Genomic DNA, 19003 nt, shown 5'->3' with positions numbered 1-19003 from the left:
GCTCTGTGTAGACTCTGTTGTATGCAGGAATAACCTTGGAAATCCCTGAACATTGCTGCAGTTGCCTTGGTGACCCTCAACATTACGAGGCCTGAGCACTGAATCAACCCACTAGTTGGCCATCCCACCGGGTCTTTTAAGCACTGCTTACAAGACCCCTCTCTCTCTCTCTCTCTCTCTCTCTCTCTCTCTCTCTCTCTCTCTCTCTCTCTCTCTCTCTCTCTCTCTCTCTCTCTCTCACACACACACACACACACACACACACACACACACACACACCACATATATGAGAGAGAGACAGAGACAGAGATAGAGACAGAGTAAATATCTACTTCCCTCCTTACTTAACTGTAAGGGAGTCCATTTAACATACAGGAGGATAAATACTTGCCATGACAGCTGTTTCTGCATAGAAACCTTTCCCATGCAGTGTTCTATCACAGTTCAAGACTCTGGGTCAGCTGAGCGGTTGTTCTCTCCTTGGCTGAGACAGGTTCTGTCTTGAGTCTGCCCACAAACCCCCAGACAGCCGCAGAGGCGGCTATTCCAGCATGGGTCCAGCTACCACACTGTGTCTGCTGCACAAGGTCCCTCATCCTGCAGCAGCCTGGCCTGCACGTGCTCACTGGGGAACTGAGCAAGGTTCTAGGAGATAAGACAGATGTGCTGCTGTGTTTATGATGTGGGCGACTTATGTCCTTGGTTGCAGTGACATGAGGATCACAAGAGTAGTGCTGGGAGGGCAGACTCAGCAATGGGGGGCAGTGAAAGGGATTAAGCCCGCCTCCCTCCCTCCCTCCCTTCCTTCCTTCCTACCTTCCTTCCTTCCATCCTTCCTTCCTCCCTTCTTTTCATCCTTCCTTCCTTCCTTCCTCCCTCCCTTCCTCCCTTCTTTTCTCCTTTCCTTCCTTCCTTCCTTCCTTCCTTCCTTCCTTCCTTCCTTCCTTCTTTCTTTCCTTCTTTCCTTTCTTCCCTCCTTCCCTCCTTCTCTCCTTCCTTCCTTCTCTTTCCTTTCTTCCCTCCTTCCTTCCTTTCTTCTTTCCTTCCTTCCTTTCTTCCCTCCTTCCTTCCTTCCTTTCTTCCTCCCTCCCTTCTTTTCTTCCTTCCTTCCCTCCTCCCTTCCCTCCTTCCTTCCTCTCTCTTTCTCTCTCTTTCTATTTCTTTCCTTCCTTCCTATTGTTTCAGAGCACCATAGGTCAAGCCCAGGGCCTCACACTTGCAAAAGTTGTACTCCTCCACTTGAGCTACATCCTCATCCCCAAATTGTTTTGTTTTCTTACTTTTTTATAGGAGTCATACCCAGTATTTCTGGGGAGCCCTGGAGTCACTCCAGTGATGCTCAGTTTGGGAACCCTCAGAGCAGTGAAACCGAACAGTTCTGGGAAGGTACACATATGCTTTACCGTGTGAACGCTCTTCCTGGCCCCAAATTGTTTTCCTGGGAGAAATTTAGCCCACTGTTGCTGGACCTTTCAATTTCTAAAAGAAATTCTGGAAATAACCATTTTAACATAAAATCCCCCAATTCGTAAATAATATCAATAAAATAAATGTAAATGTATACCCAGATATGTCCATGAAGCATCAGACTGTAATCTGTTATGAAGTGTGTGTGGATATGATATAATGCTGACCTTCTGTTGAGTTCCATACCACCTTGACTTCTTCATTCCTCCCTTAGTTCCAGCATGACACTAAAAACAATGAATTGTTTTGTGCATGCAGTCCATGGAACAAAAACAGTTTGAGGGGTTGGAGAAGAGAGCTTGAAGGGATGCAGGAGAACTGACCTCGATCCCTGGCACCACAGGGTCCTCAGTACTGTGCCAGGAGTTGACCCTCAAACCACAGAGCTGGCCTCAAAAATAAGTCATAAAAAAAATTAAAAAGAGGTTAAGACAGCTGGATTAATGCAGAGCTTAGTAGCCAAATCAGTCTGAGGAATCTAAGCTACGTGACTTGACTTTGTACTGTAAAATTACAGGGCAGATGCAACTGACCACAGTTTAACCTCTGAGGTCCCATGAACACCATGGGATACAGCCCTGGAGGCCCCAAAGAACTGCCAAGTGTGGCCCGGGAGATCTCCAAACATTGTGGAGGTGGTCCAGCTAATTCCCAGCCAGGGGGCAAGGAGCACCGCATCTTCAGGTCCTGCCACTGAATCTCTGACTTGGTTGACCTAGAATCCCTGGGATGGCCTCAAAGGCTTCCTGAGGGAACACTGCTAGGGAACCTCCCCCTTTTCCTCCCCCCCCCACAACACAAGAAGAAAACAAATCTGTTAATGATAATGGTTTAAACCAAGTGGCATTTTTACACAGTTGAAACTGAATGCTAAATCCCTGAAGACCCAAATCCTGCTTATTTTTAACCTGACACGTTTTCCAGTTGTTTATTAGCTCCAAGCCTCCTTACCTTTTGAGATCAGGCAGGATAGCTTGCAGTGAGAAGCTATACATTTCCCAGACTCCCTTGCCAACTGGCTCTCTAATGAAAGATAATGGCAAGAAATTAGGTGGGAGGTACTGAGGAGAAAGTCTACTGGCATCCCACTAACCCTGCTGTACCCCATCAAAGGTACGTAAGTATTTAAAAGTTAACTCTACATTTTAGTTGCTTAATTTAAAATTAAGTAATATTTATTTAAAAGTAGTAGGTATATATAAATCATCTATCTTTGACAAAGGATTATAATTACTCATACTCTAAAGAATTAAGTGTAGGAGGCTTTATTTTCTGCAATGATTCACCTGAGGAAAGCTTGAGAACACAGGTTGAAAATTAAATATACAAATGTATTTCGATGTAATGGTGTTGTGTCATTCTATTCCCCTCTGGAAACACCTACACCAAGCTAATACTTATAGCTGATTTTTAAGTTTCAAAATTATTTCATTATTATCTTTTTTAAAAAAAATATTTTTATCAATTCACCATGAGATACAGTAACACAAATTTCATGTTTGAACTTCAATCATACAGTCCTCCAACACCCATCCCTTCACCAGTGCACATTTTCCACCACCAAATTCCCCAGTATTCCCACACATACACACTTTCCATACCTCCCCCTGCTTGCGTGGCAGACAATTTGCAAGGTATTCTTTCTCTTACCTTAGTTACCTTCGATTTTTCAAGACCAGTCCTACCTCCCCTTATATCTGCCAAAAATACAATTGCTAGACAATGTGTTTCGTAATGCTTGTTATGGATATAATATAATGTCGTGCAGCCTCAAGAGCGGCCGCGCACTTTAGGAAATCTAAGATTTTAATAATTAGAGTCTGAAGAATTTGCTGCCACAGGTTGCTCATGTCCGAAATTCCTGTGTGTGTCTCTGGACCGTGGCCACGTGGGAGCTGGTGCTTCTTGCTGGCTTCTAGAAAATGGCAACCGCTGGAGCTCTTAGAGGGCAGGCGGTGGGATGGCACCTGCCCCCCTCTGGAGCGGCCCAGCAGAGAAGGCCTACTGCAAAGTCCCAGGCCATCTCTGCTGCAAGTTGCTCAGGTCTGAAATTTCTCTATGTGTGTTTCTATTATCTTTTTATAATAAACTACAGATTATTTCATTATCATGAAAAACACATTTTAAAGTTTAAGTAAAGTAACTTATTTAAAGTGCAAAATTAAATGACTTAGATTTTTAGGATCTAGAGTTTTACGGTCAGAGCAATAGTATGGGAGGTTGGGGGCTTCCTTTGCACATGGCCAACCCTGGCCTGATTCAAGCCCTGACACCACGTAAGGTCTGCTGAGTCCCACCAGGAGTGGTCCCTGAGTCAGGAGTAAACCCTGAGCACCACTAGGTGCTCAAAAAACAAAACAAAATAGAACTCTAGAATTTATATTCCATCATTTAGAAAAATTCTAAAAAAATGTCTTCTCAATAAGTATCTAGTAATGGATCTTGCATCATACTCCCAGCACTCAAACAAAAATTCTTGCCCAGAAAATCTAAATTTCATTAGCATACTCCACAAGACATCCTGCAATAAGTTATTTATACCTAATGCACATTTTTTACATAAATACATGACTACATCACCAAAAGTAACCATGAGGGATTAGAGAGAGAGCGCAAAAAGATTAGAGTACATGCCTGGCTTGAGTTCAATCTCTAGACCTGCGTGGTCCCTGAGTACCACTAGGTGTAGTTCTGATGACCCAAGCACCACTGCAAGAAGTCCCCACCCTACCTTCCCCCCCCAGGCCCCCCCAAAAAGTATGTGCTCAAAATCTCATTTCCTAGAAGATTAGCTCCATTCTGTTCATCTTTCATTTGCATTTCACTTCTAAGACACACATTGATCACTTTTCAGTGACTCTGAAATTGGATAGGAACTTCCCAGAAATAGGACTTTTCAAAGTATTGTTTCATAGACAGTCAGCAGCATTTTAATCTCTTACAAGAGTAAATGAAATAATGGTGTGTCCAACATTGACAACATATTAGTTTGACTGAAATAAACAACATGAATTCCATTTTTCTATATTTTAAAAAGTACATTTGAGTACTTTCACATGTTTCCCCAAATTTCAGGTGGAAAAAGTTCTTATACAGTCTTCTAACACAATCAGTATCCAAACTTTCAGTGATCAAATGAATGCAGAGCTGCTCATAAATAAATGTTAAAACCAAGAGCTGAGGGGGCCAGAATATGATTCAGAGCGCATGCTTGGCAGGTGCAAGGCTCTGAGTTTGACTTTGGGCACTGCACCCTGCCTCCACCCAGTACTACCAAGTTTGGCCCAGCTGCCCCCTAACTCTGCCAGGTCCAAGCACTGCAGCACTGGATCCAAGCTCAGAACCATCAAGCTCCCAGCCCTGGGAGTGCCCAGGGATAAAGTATGGTATTGCTGTTGGTTTTTTTTTTTAAGTAAAAACATATGGAATGATTGCATTCATTTGTGGTATATAAAACATACATATTGTAGAATACTAATATCCACGGCCAGGGAAAATAGGTAAGAAAGACTGGCCGATGGTTGGAACTAACCACAAGTGTGTGGGGGGCTGAGGGTAGGTAAGATGGAGAAGAGACCAGTATGACAATAATATCTGGGAATGATCGTGCTGAGCAAGAGCTGAGGGTTAAAAATAGGTAAGGGATATTCTTGATAACCTTTCAGTATCAATATTCAGTATCAAATTGCAAACCACAATGCCCAAAAGGAGAGAGAGAGAGAGAGAGAGAGAGAGAGAGAGAGAGAAGAGCCTGCCATAGAAGCAGGCAGGGGGTAGGGGTTTGGGAGGTGATGGGAAGGAACCTGGGGACATTGGTGCTAAGAAATGTACACTGGTGGAGGGATGTGTGTTGGAATGCTTTATGACTGAAATCCAATCATGAACAGCTTTGTAATGCTCTAAAAAATAATTTTTTAAAAAATCCTTGCAATTGCAAAGTCTGACAAAAAAACAGCAAAATAACAATCTTATAAAATTTTTTTACATTTTGAGTTTTTATTTTTCAATTTTTTCAAATAAACATTGAATATTAACCTCATGCCTCGGATTTAATACAAGGTATGAGTATATATACATACATACATATACATACATACATATACATACATATGTCACTGTATCACTGTCATCCTGTTGCTCATCGATTGCTCAAGCAGGCGCCAGTAACATCTCCATTGTGAGACTTGTAACTGTTTTTGGTATATCAAATATGCCACAAGTAGCTTGCCAGGCTCTGCCATGCGGATGGGATATCTGTGGTAGCTTGTCAGGCTCTCACATACATATATACATATTATATACATTATACAAATCATGGGCATTTCTAAGAATTGTGTACTTAAAATATTTTTTTATTTTAGCATATGAAGTCAAAGATTTAAACATTCTAAGACAAATGAAACTAAAAAATCTAAACTAGATAGGAGCTCTGAGAACTTACAGAACAAACTGATAAAACCTCATGTGAGAGACAAAATTAACTATGAGATGAAAATGAAATATTATAACAAGGACAGGCAAAGAACACTACAGGGGTGGAATGATAAACAAAGAAATAATGCATCACTGGACTAATAAAAATGTGACTCACCAGGAAGCATAACCTATACTAACTGCATAATAAGTGGATCACTTTGAGCACTGCAAAGTAAAATATAGGGTATTTGTTAAAGACCTCAAGTAAATTCAACAATATTTTACTAAAAACTATTGATACCCATGAGTCCTGTGAATATTATACCAGTCCATTAGTTTTGTCATAAAGACCTCTTGCCATTTCCTTGCTCTTATCCATCTCATATTGACTTATCAATAAGTTAGAGCTAACGTGGAGGCTGAGAGAAGGAAGCAGAAAGGAAAAGGGGGGAAAAGCATGTTCCTTTAATTCATTGACAAGTGAGCTGGATCAATAATACAGTGGTTGTGGCACTTGGCTTGCATGTAGCCAATCTTAGTTTGAAACACAGCACTACATGTGTCCTGAACCCCACCAGAACTGAGCCCTGAGCACTAAGCCAGGAGTAAGCCCTGAGCATATCCAGGTGTGGCCCAGACCCTATCTCATCCCCTTAAAAAGTCAGCTCACTGATGTCTGCTTATATTTCCTCCCCCTTCCAACCTGGTATCCTGGCCTCCCAGATGACTTCACTGCAAATTTGTTGGGGTAGCTACTGGGTTTACCTGATCTTCATCCCACCACCTCACACTTTCTTCTTCTCATCTGGAATCAGAAACCTCAAAGTATTTGTACACTCTGTCCTCCCATGTGGGCACTCTCACTCCCTGTTCCTGCCTGCCCAAACCTCCAGCTCCCCTACCCACTGATCCTGTCTCCCAATTCTTTGGCCTGGCAGAGAGAGAAGTATAATTTTTTTCCTGACATCACTTTAGGAAGTTATTATAAAACTTGACAAGTTTTCATCACTATAAAATTAAAAGAAGTTAAGTTAAAACTATAGCACACACGGAACCTATTTATAATCAAAACTTTATATATCAAAATCTAAAAGAAAGTAAAATGATGAAGGGGGAAATGTCCTTGTAACTATGCATTTATTATTGATTCTAATTATACTGTTATTATTAACCATAACAATTTTATGGACTTCCTGGTTCTGATATTTTTAAGCTTTCAAATGTTACAATTTTATGAACTTTTTGGGGGAAGAGTTGAAAAAGACAAGAAGAAAGCTGGATCAAATTTATTTAGATGACAGCAATACTACCTCTAGGAATTATACCCTGGGGCCGCAAAAACACACAGCAGAAATGTTATCTGCACTTTTTGTGTCATTGCAGCACAATTCACAATAGCCAGAATCTAGAAACTATCTGAGTGCCAAGAACAGATGACTGGTTAAAGAAATTATGATACATCTACACAATGGAATATTATGCAGCTGTTAGGAAAAATGAAGTCATGAAATTTGCTTATAAATGGATGGACATGGAGAGTAACATGCTGAGTGAAATGAGTCAGAAGGAAATGAATGGATATATAATGATTGCATTCATATGTGGAACATAAAAAACAAAGTATGAAACTAATACCCAAGAACAGTAGAGACATGAGTCAGGATTGGTCCATGGTTGGAAGTCTGCCTCACATGCTGGGGAGAAGACAGTTGAGATAGAGAAGGAACCACCATGGCAGTAATATTCAGAAGTGATCACTCTGGATAATAATTGCATGCTGAAAGTAGGTAAAGGAATAAACATAATGAACTTTCAATATCTGTATGGCAAATCATAATGTCAAAAAGTGGGGAGAGGGAGAGAGAGAAGGAAGGAAGGAAGGAAGGAAGGAAGGAAGGAAGGAAGGAAGGAAGGAAGGAAGGAAGGAAGGAAGGAAGGAAGGAAGGAAGGAAGGAAGGAAGGAAGGAAGGAAGGAAGGAGCTGCAAGATGTCTCCCCAAACCTGCGCCAGGCTGATTTTACTGGGTCACGTTGGAGGAGGGCGGGTGTATCCCCCAAATAAACCCTGGCAGCCACAAATCTCCAGAAACCAGCAGCCACCAAGTTCATGGCCAACATTCACAGGCCCCCCATGTGTGAAAATGAATCATCTGAAAAACCCAAGCCACAGGGCGTCTACCATAAAAAGATGCACAGGAGAGCAGACAGAGAAGGTGATGTGCTCTCAAACAGAAGGCCTTAGTAGACAGGCAGAAGGCAAGAAGCTGGCCAGGCCAATCAGCGACAGAGCAGCCCAATTTGACAGCAGTGAAATTCATTTCAACATGCTCAGATAGATTGCCATCAGGCACTGCCTTTGCCTCCCGGCCTCAGCCTCCACTTGGACAACCAAAGATCCTTGAGCTCAATAAACCTTTGACAAGATCCAAATTTAAACAGATGCCAGAGTTGAGAATCTGTAGAAAAAGAGGTGGAAGTTTTTGGCAACTTGTAACTTCATTTGGCCTATTGACTTTCCACTAAAACATATTTCTATCAAAAAATATATTTTTCTCGATTTGACAAAAAAGAAAGAAAGGAAAAGAAAGAGAGAAAGAAAGAAAGAAAGAAAGAAAGAAAGAAAGAAAGAAAGAAAGAAAGAAAGAAAGAAAGAAAGAAAGAAAGAAGGAAGGAAGGAAGGAAGGAAGGAAGGAAGGAAGGAAGGAAGGAAGGAAGGAAGAAAGAAAGAAAGAAAGAAAGAAAGAAAGAAAGAAAGAAAGAAAGAAAGAAAGAAAGAAAGAAAGAAAGAAAGAAAGAAAGAAAGAAAGAAAGAAAGAAAGAAAGAAAGAAAGAAAGAAAGAAAGAGAGAGAAAGAGAGAAAGAGAGAAAGGAAGGAAAGAGAAAGAGAGATAAAGAGAAAAGGAAAGAGGAAGGCTGGGAGTGGGGGTTTGGCGGGAGGGAAACTGGGAACTGGGGTCATTGGTGGTGGGAAATGTGCATTGGTGGAGGGACAGCTGTTGAAACATTGCATGACTGAAACCTGATCATGAACAGTTTTATAACTGTGTATCTCATGGTGATGCAATTTTAAAAGATACATTTAAATGAGAGCAATACTGACATTTGTGTGATCAGGAAAAATATTTTTAAGAAGACACTGGCCGATTGTGTGTTGGTACAGATTGCTTTTTTATACAAAGAATCTTCAAGAAAGTCTTCTGAAAATGCTTGTGGCACAGTGGGTACAAAACAGGATTGATAAGTGAATTAAACCACTGAAGCCAAAATGTTACTTCATACTCTACTGGTTTAAGGTGCTGGTCTGAGTAGTAAATTGAACGAATTAATGTAAACAAAGAATAAGGAGCCCAGCATATAATGAAAACACCTAAGAGGAGGGCCAGCGACCTGGCTAATTTCCGGGCTCTGAGAAGCTCAAGATGTTCCCTTTGGTGAAGAACTACGGCACATGAATGGTAGAGGGAACCCCTATTGGAAGTGCCGTCTCTGTCACTCATCTGGGTTCTTAAAGGAAAGAAGAGACTGCTCTTCCTTCCCTGCTTTTCATGACAAAGGGATGGCACTGCTTCCTTCCGTCCAGAAGCAGTTGCTCTTATAAACCTACAAGAGTGTCCACAGCTTCTAGATGAGACAGAAGAGAATCTGGTGTGACTTTGCCCCCCACTGAGAGGACCACGCTTCCAGATGCTCAAGTAAACAGACATGTTGAAATAAGCCACTGAGAAGACTGGAACCAGGAATTCCAAGATGGATGTGATGACAAGAATATACCATTCTGAAAGGAATCCAGGTTCACAGTGTGTCTTCCCCTTCTTCCAAGACTCTGAAACAAGAATCACTGGCCCATGCACTAAGAAAGCCAGCACCCAGACAGCCATCATCATAAGCATGGTCCTCGAGATGTTGGTGTGTTGGGCTCTGTAGGAGACCTAAAAGAGACCAAATAAATTAATGTACGAGGTAAAAAGCACATTAATTGCATATTGCATATTACAGGCCACAGGAGTTTTAGGATGGACCAAGAGATGGGGGCATTAACTAGACCCATGTAACATGATATGGGCCTGGATATTATAAGGCTCAACTTCAGCAGAACATGGCCGAAGATGCAGACTTTCATAGTGGTGTTTGTTCAAAGGTCAGGAATGTGAGGCGGCCAGTCAAACAGTACAGTGTGTAAGGCACCTGCCTTGCACAGGGCTGACCTGGGTTCAATCTTTGGGGAACTATATGGTCCCCCAAGGAACTCCAGGAGTGATCCCTGAGCACAGAACCAGGAGTAAACCCTAAGCATCACTAGGTAGGGCCAAAACAATACAAAGAAAACAAGGGTAGTCTCTAACCCTTGAAGCTGTATCTGTCAGGACTTAAACCACAGTGTTAATATATAGAACAAGAAAGCAGTTTTGCCTAGTCCACAGATAATCTGAGCTGTTAGACTATATCTAGATGAACCTTTTCATAGTGTTTAGCAATTAGTAGGAAGAGTCACAGTGAACATTCTCTCCTCTCTGTCTCTCATGAAACAGAATGGTCTGTGTTAGAATATGTCACAGTATGAATATAAGCAGTTTAAATTTATGCTTTGGGAATACAGAGATACATAGAGTGATGGTAAATCAAGTGCATCTCTCACCAGCATCACCGTCAAAAATAAATCTGGAAGTCACTGACTTTCCAGGAAGAACATACTCTGAAGTTTAAGCGGAGACTTCAAGTGACAATTGAAAGAGTAAGCACTCCTTATCCACTCTCAAGGAAATAAACAAAAGCAAAGAAGTCTCTGTCTGCGGTTGGAAACACTGCACAGTTACTCAGTATCACTGAATGATTTATTTTTCTAAGTGTTAATCCCTACGAAAAGCTTGCCAACATGTCTCTGGCCACACTAAGAGACAGGGCCATGGGTTTTGTCACCATCTTCTGGAAGATGAAACTGTTCTGAGCCTATTTAGTATCCAGGAGAAGTTTTATAAGGGAAATGAAGTTAAATGAAGAAGGACTGCTCTCAGATCACAGCACCCAGGCATTTGAGAGATCTGAAATCTTCAAGAACATCTTCTCTAAGAAACACAGATGCTCAAGGTCAACTACCCTCCAGGAGTGACACATTTTAGGGGGCCTGAAACAACCTCCCAAATCTCTTTTACATCAATAAGCCTCCTTCTAGCTCCAATGTGCATATTGCACTAATTTCCTTACTTCCGGAGATATTGAATAATCTGGGACTAGAGAGATAATTCAAACAGCTAGAGCACATGCTTTGCATGCAAGAGCCCCAACTTCAATCCCAGGCACATCATGGTCCCGCAACCATGCCAGGAACTACCCCCAAGCACAGAGCTAGGAATAGTTCTGAACACTACTGAGCTTGCTCAAATAAAACAACAAAAATTATCAGTCATGGTCTCTTTGTACCTGTATTGCAAACCATAACACCCAAGAGGAGAGATAGAGTAAGAAGGAATGTGCCTGCCACAGAGGCAGGGAGTAGGAAGGGGTGGGGTTGGCAGGAGGGATACCAGGAACACTGGTGGTGGAGAATGGGCATTAGTGGAGGAATGGTGCTCGATCATTGTGTGAATGAAACGTAATCAGGAAAGTTTATAAAGTTTATATATAGTCTGTGACTATATCTCATGGTGATTTGATTAAATAAATAAATCACTCTATCACTATATCACTGTCATCCTGGTGTTCATCAATTTACTCAATCAAGTGCCAGAATCGTCTCCATTTGTCCCAGCCCTGATATTTTAGCAGTCTCTCCTTACTCGTTTTTCCCAATGATTGGAGGCTCTTTACAGGGTCAGGGGAATGAGACCTATGATTGTTACTGTATTTGGCATATCGAATATGCCACAGGGAGCTTCGCAGGCTCTTCTATGCAGGTGGGATACTCTCGGTAGCTTGCCGGGCTCTCTGAGACAATTTAGTGCTCAGATCCAACGATGTGGCACAGCTTGAGTTCAACAGTGCTGAGAGGTGGTGCTGATTTGACGGTGCTTGGGTTGGGGGAATATGTGCTGGGGTTGAGCTCAGTAATTGTGCAGAAAGGTGTGTTCCACTCACATCTTATAGGTAAACCTCAGTCATGTGAACCCACTTTGCTGAAAGGAAAGCTGGGAAATGCAGTCTCTAGACGAGTCATCATGAACCCTAGAGAAAGATGGATGTGGTGCATAACTTGTATCTCTACCACTTGCTGTTGGGTATTTTACAGACATGGACAAGCTGTAGGGAGATCAGTTTGTATTAAGCGTTCAAATGTCCACAATCTCATATTTATCATGCAGCGGGATGTGCTCCATTAATCATCCACAAAATCAATTCAGTGGTTTGTGACGAAACACTTGTTTTTTAATGAAAAAAATGCAAAAGCAAGAATATAGAACCAAAATTTAGCATGAATATCAGTTTCTTGTAAATAATAAAGGCAAGTCTTATTTTATAAACATTTTAGTTTATAATATAAAATGTATTTTTTACTTTAGATCATAGTTAAAATGCTGGAACAACTGTATTTCATAATATGTAACACTTGAAGCTGATAAAATTTTATTTCTGAGTTAATCTTTTATCTTTGTTGGATGTTTCTAGCACTTCCTTCACTAAATGTCCAAGCTCTTGTTTTACTTCTAATTTGTGAGATGGTAGATAGTTTGCCCAGTAGGAAGAAGTGCTAAGAAGTTACAGAGATTAGGGGTGATACCCAGAGGGAAGTGAGTAAGTTCTTTGTCTTTCCTTTAAGAATTCCTTGGCTATAAATGCAGGTTGAGAAACTTGGTGAGAACTGCGTCTGCCATGAGGGTAAGGAGTCACAGATGTAAGGAGCCCTCCACCTGTGAGCACATTACAGCTCTCACAGCACACCAACACAGAACCTCTCTTGACTGAGTTCTCACCAGTTGTGTGAGCTGGAAGACAGCCTTCAAAGACATGGGAACTTGTAAGCTGAGTCATAAGGGAAGCTGAGCTCTCATTGTGCCTGAAAATAGAGGGGACAGTGTACCAGGGCAGAGCCGAGGTCTGACTTGGTAATAGTAATCTGACAGTGGTCCCTGATTTCTGAGGGGAAAAAGGGAGAGTAAAAGAGAGTAGTTGGCTTCGAGGCTGGCCTCACGTTCCGGGGAAAGGTCAACTCAGAGAAGCGATCACCAACTACATTGTAGTCGAAGGCCATGTGGGGGAAGGGAGTTGCGGGCTGAATGAGGGCTAGAGACTGAGCACAGCGGCCACTCAACACCTTTATTGCAAACCACAACAGCTAATTAGAGAGAGAAAACAGAAGGGAATGCCTTGCCACAGTGGCAGGGTGGGGTGGGGGGGAGATGGGATTGGGGAGGGTGGGAGGGACACTGGGTTTACGGGTGGTGGAGAATGGGCACTGGTGAAGGGATGGGTTCCCAAACTTTGTATGAGGGAAGTATAAGCACAAAAGTGTATAAATCTGTAACTGTACCCTCACGGTGATTCTCTAATTAAAAATAAATAAATTTAAAAAAAATAAAATAAAATAAAGTTATAGCTCCAAAAAAAAAAAAAGAGAGCAGTTGGAGGGAATGGGTATTAAAATAGAGAAAGAAGGAAGGAAATAAGATGAAAACATCGATCTACTTGCACATGAAGAAAGGAGCTTGAAAGTTAAATAAAGATAATGAAAAATGCTGTTGCCAGAGTTCTGGCTAGTCCTAGATTGCTGTCACAAAGCATTATAATGAATGCTTTGTGATGGCTAACATGGTGAAGAAAAATAACAGAATCTTGTCCTCTCACCCTTCAGAGACTAGATAACTGAAGCCAGTGCCCTTCTCTCTCTCTCTCTCTCTCTCTCTCTCTCTCTCTCTCTCTCTCTCTCTCCCTCTCTCTCTCTCTCTCTCTCTCTCTCTCTCTCTCTCTGGCTTTGCACGGAGTCTGTTCCAGGACATTTCCTCAGATTCTGGCATCCTGGGTCATCCTTTGCCTACTATGGTGTTCCTTAGCTAACACATTCACCACTCTAACCTCTGCCTCCATTGCCATATGGTGGTCTCTAGGATATCTCTATCTTTCCTTCTAACGACACCTGCCACATTGGGTTAAGGCTCACCCATTGGATAGGTATATATCGAAACATACCTTTGGTGGGCGAACACAGCCAAGACATAGCAAGCTTGTAGAAATGCCTCTGTGATTCCATCTCATTATAAAGAAGTAGTCTAGGGTATATCTCTATTTCACAAAGGAAATAGGACTGACATATTGTTTAGATGCCTTTTTGGGGTATGGAAGAAAGCAGGAGCAGAGACAACCTCCTACATAATGAGCATATTCTAAGTGAGTGCTGGGCCACTGATTGATTTCAGGGAGGCCACCCCCCCACTCCAACCTGGGCCCTCTGAAGGCAAGAATGCTTGTTCTGTCTAGCTATGGAGAATGTTACCTAGAGATGAGGAGATAAGTAGCATCCTCTCAATTCCCTTGGATGTCCATTATCCCATTTGACCTTATGCATAATAGAAAAGAGATCACTTTCCAGCATATTGCATCTTATCATTGCAAAGTCTGAACAGAGCAATTAAGAAACTAAATGCAGTTTTATGACCATCTGGGTATTGTTACTATATTCATAATCATTATATTTAGTGCAAGAGATGTATTAATTAGTGGCACAAGAAGCAGAGGGCGAAAAGCATATTGTATATGGGAGTTTGTGGTCAGCACCATATGCATTTTAGCTTAGCCTCAGAAATACCAGCAATTTGGAAAAACCACTTTTCTGCGCTTTTTAAAAATAACAGCTTTTGAAAAAAAAATAAAGTCTCGTTTTCTCTTCCCTCCAGCCAATTGGTGGGTGCTTTTAAACATGTACAATCCATCAAAGAAAGACAGTTTTAGGTAGGATTGTTGCACATTTTTTAATAAAAAATATAAAATAATGTAAAATGAGACTAAAAACCCAGACAGAAAATAGTACATGATGAAGGAAGGGATAATTTTATGACTGATAATTTTATTGTGACACATCATCATAAAGATATATATGTATATGTATATCTTGTATCAGTGTCATCATGACACTGGCCCCTGAAATGGTTGAGCACTTTTTGGGAAGCACCAAAGAATGTGCCTGGGAAATCTCAAATTTACAAATCTATGCTCTTTTGGTTTTTGTTTGGGGCCATACCCAGTAGTGGTCAGGAGTGACTCCTACAGGTACTCCAGGGAACATCCGTAATGCAAGGGATTTGAATGGGATCAGCCACAAGCAAGACAAGTGCCTTAACCCCTGTACTATCTCCCCAGCCTTATCTATGTTCTTTTAAGGAAGATAAGTGATATTTTTACTTACAGCATTTGAGACTGACTGATATCTGTCATAGCTGATGAGCACAATGTTATACACAGATGTTGTACACAGAAGATAGTCAATGATGAGCCAAAAAACACAGATTTTACTCCCAAAGTCCCAGTTGAAGATCATGTGAGGAATATACAAAGGAATAGAGATCATACCTGTAAAAGGGAAAAATAACGAGTGAAAAATAGAACATATCTAAAAATACAAGGTAAATAGGTACACTGATTCGGAATTGGATATAAAGACCCGCCACCAGAAAAATTACTATGATTCCCTGAAAGCTTAGATGATGATTCAAATTTTTAGCAATTACATATCTTTAACTTAAAGTATGTACATGGATTTTTTTTTACAAATTATATTATTGTTCAAAAGGTTCAAGCTCACAGGACCTCTCAGTTGGGTTCCACACTACCAACTAAGTGCTCAGTATCGTCTGAAAGTTGTACAGGTCTATGAGGAATACACAAAGCAAAATATTCTCAAAGTTTACATAAACATATTTGTATACTTGTACGTGTTTGTGTGAGCATAGGAATAATATAGAAGGAGCAACATCAAGTAGTTAATGTTAGTTTCTTGCAAAAGTGAAACTAAGGGGAGAAGTGGGAAGGTGCTGCATTTTTAAAATACTTTTACATTGATTTGCAACCTTCCTCTGAAGCCCTGATGAGTCATGCCATGACTCTTAAGTCAACCTCCTAGCTAACCATTGCCCCCTGAACTTTTAGTAATATGGCCTTGGAAGATAAGCTGCCCTCCCCCAGCTGCTCCCTGTTTCTATTAAAAGTGCCACTTTCCATGTCCCCAGTACTAAATCTTTTGTTTTTTAGCTTTTTGGGTCACACCTGGTGATGCACAGGGGTCACTCCTGGCTCTGCACTCAGGAATTACCTCTGGCGGTGCTCAGGGGTCCATGTGGGATGCTGGGAATCGAACCCGGGTCTGCCTCATGCAAGGCAAATGCCCTACCCGATGTGCTATCACTCCAGCTCCCCCAGTACTAAATCTTTAATCATCTTCTGCCCCACCTTCAAAGCTCTGCCTCTTGAATTTCCTTCCCATGAGCCCTGGGCTCAGAGCCTTCCCCTAGGACTTACTCTGAGATGCACACAGGATCCTCCATAAAACCAAGCTGCCTCTGCTTCTGCTTCACCCATCTCCTTCATCTCTTTCAACCGTTTCATCACTCACTGCTGTAAACATCAAATCTCCACTTTGCCTGCTGAATAAACTCTCATCCAAATTCAGACCTATATTCAAGGCTTCCCAATAGACTCTGACCCCCCTCCAAATTCATCCCCTCCTCCTCCCGTGCAGTTATTTGCACACAAGTCAGTCTGGAGTTCATAACTGGGGAGATACATAATAATTTTTCAACCGTTATATCCTTGCTGACTCTTGTAATACACCTTGTCCATCTCCACTCTGGAAATGCTACCTATTCTTTGAAGTTCCTTTGGAATGCCACTATCCATCAACCAAAGCTGCTTCCTCTGTCCTCTTCGGATCATTAGCACGAGGTGGGTCTTCATAGTTTCTGTTTACTTGATATTGTTATTGTCATGGGTCAACTTCTTATTCAGTCTATTACACTGAGTAGTGATAGGATTAATAAATTTTATTAGTGATAAAATGAATTAGTTTAATTTTCTTTAGCTATCCTCATTATCTAATAAGCACCTAAAAATACTTACACTTGGCAGATATTCTATTAAAATGTGTGGCATTGTTTTGAGTTGGCACATATCTGCAGTGACACCAAAAGAAAAGGAGACTAACATTGGTTGTGCAACCGCTGTGTTACAAGCAGCATGAATTCTTATTTTTGTTCCATTTTAACATAGTTATTAGTGTATTTGGCAGCAATAGATAATATCAAATTATATTAAACATGTTTATAAATCAGAATTATCAGCCAACATTTCTATACATTTGCTTATTGTTGTAAGCATAGTTTTAAATAATAATTATTGGGCAGTAAAAATTATTTTTTCAAAACTTGACTTGTGTGAGCTCTTGCAGTTATGTAACACTGTGATACCATATTATATGCAATGTATTTTAGTGTTGGGTGTATTTTATAATACCTCATACTATACCATAAGATAATACTATTTGCCACACTATTTAATCACTCTGAATATCTCATTTTTTAAATATGTTAGCTGCCAGTATATACATTATTTCCTATTGCTACAGAACTGTCACACTTTGTGATAATAAGAAAATCAAGAATACATAAAGAATACAAATACCTAAATACAGAAGCACTATAACTCCAGAAACATAACATTTTTTTAACAAAAAACTATTTTATAACTGTGTTAGATTTATTTTCAGTCTATGAAAAGAAACTTCTTTCAAGTGAAAATCCCTCTAAAGAGCCCGTTTAGCACATATAAACCATCATTTTAGTTGCTACTCAGCTTATCCTGAATGTTAATCATTAAACTTTTTGTTTTTAACCACCCTACTTTTGTTGCAACATAACAAAAGCTTATTTTAAGGTTTTAGAAATAAATTATAAAATATTTTAAATTATCTTATATATATGTACATATATATGTATATATACATATAACTTACCCACTAAGAAGTCAGAAATGGCCAAGTTGAGGAAAAAATAATTACTTCGATGTCTAAGGTTTTTATCCACCACAAAAGCTATGATGACCACAGCATTTCCTAGCATTATAGAAAATGCAAATAAACTCATTAAAAATGCTAGACCAATGCGAGTGTCTGGTGAAATATTAGTTGTATTATTATCTAACATCATACAAACTGAAGGAAAAACTCAATACAACAAATTATTAATCCAGTATGAGAATTCTGACAAGTATATTTTCCAAAGGACTATCTAAAATACATAACCTACTGAAAACGTCTTTCAAAATCTAGTGCTGATCTGAGAACACTTCCTGACTCCTGATAAAACTAACTTGTGGTAACAGTTCCCCTTTTTTTTTTCCTTTTTGCTTTTTGTATCACACCCGGCAATGCACAGGAATTACTCCTGGCTCATGCACTCAGGAATTACTCCTGGTGGGGCTCAGAGGACCATATGGAATGCTGGGAATTGAACCCGGGTCAGCCACCTGCAAGGTAAACGCCCTACCTGCTGTGCTATTGCTCCAGCCCCGGTAACAGTTTCTCTTTAACCGACACTGGCAAAGTATTTCCAATGCCACTAAAAGTGGGCATTTTAAACATTCTAATGTTATTCATCCATCTCCCTTTAATAAGGTAGTATTATATAACAATAATGTATCAAATTAATGCTTTGTGATGGTAGGAAACTGGGCTCAAATGAGATTCACTTAGAGTGGGGATGGTAGAGACCACACCCAGCACTGTTCCAAGGCTACTCTTGGATCTGAACTCAGGACTCACTCCTGGTGGTGCTCAGGAGAACTTATGTGGTGGGGGGTGTTGGGGGGAATCAAACTGGGGTTGATCAAATGAAAGGAAAACACCTTAACCCCTATACTGTTTGTCTGGTCTCAAATGAGATTTATTTTTAAATGAATTTAGATCCATTCAAATATCACAGTGGGTAGGTCCTTTTCCTTGCACGCAGCCAACCTGGGTTCGATTCCTTCATTCCTCTCAGAGAGCCCAGCAAGCTACTGAGAGTATCCCGCCCCCACGGCAGAGCCTGGCAAGCTACTCATGGTGTATTTGATATGCCAAAAACAGTAACAAGTCTCACAATGGAGACGTTACTGGTGCCCGCTCGAGCAAATCAATGAGCAACTGGATGACAGTGACAGTGATA

At 40.8% G+C, this 19003-nt stretch overlaps 1 protein-coding gene across 2 annotated transcripts; it reads right to left on the bottom strand.

Annotated features, from left to right (window-relative positions):
• Positions 1-9007: 9007 nt before the first annotated feature.
• HRH4 (histamine receptor H4) lies at positions 9008-18004 on the bottom strand. Of its 2 annotated transcripts, XM_004606025.2 has the most exons (3): positions 17812-18004; positions 15214-15377; positions 9008-9811 (listed from the first exon to the last, which is right to left on the bottom strand). In XM_004606025.2, the coding sequence occupies exons 1-3, from the start codon at positions 18002-18004 to the stop codon at positions 9008-9010; spliced, it is 1161 nt and encodes a 386-aa protein (XP_004606082.2). The 2 variants fall into 2 exon arrangements, with proteins under 2 accessions (XP_004606082.2, XP_004606083.2); XM_004606026.2 differs by lacking the exon at positions 15214-15377 and having other exon boundaries at positions 9008-9720.
• Between the last annotated feature and the right edge of the window lie 999 nt (positions 18005-19003).

This window comes from Sorex araneus, chromosome 2 (assembly GCF_027595985.1).
Source record: "Sorex araneus isolate mSorAra2 chromosome 2, mSorAra2.pri, whole genome shotgun sequence".
In the NCBI taxonomy this organism is placed as follows: Eukaryota; Metazoa; Chordata; class Mammalia; order Eulipotyphla; family Soricidae; genus Sorex; species Sorex araneus.
The sequence above is the reverse complement of the archived record's forward strand: the minus strand, read 5'-3'. Positions and strand labels throughout refer to the sequence as shown.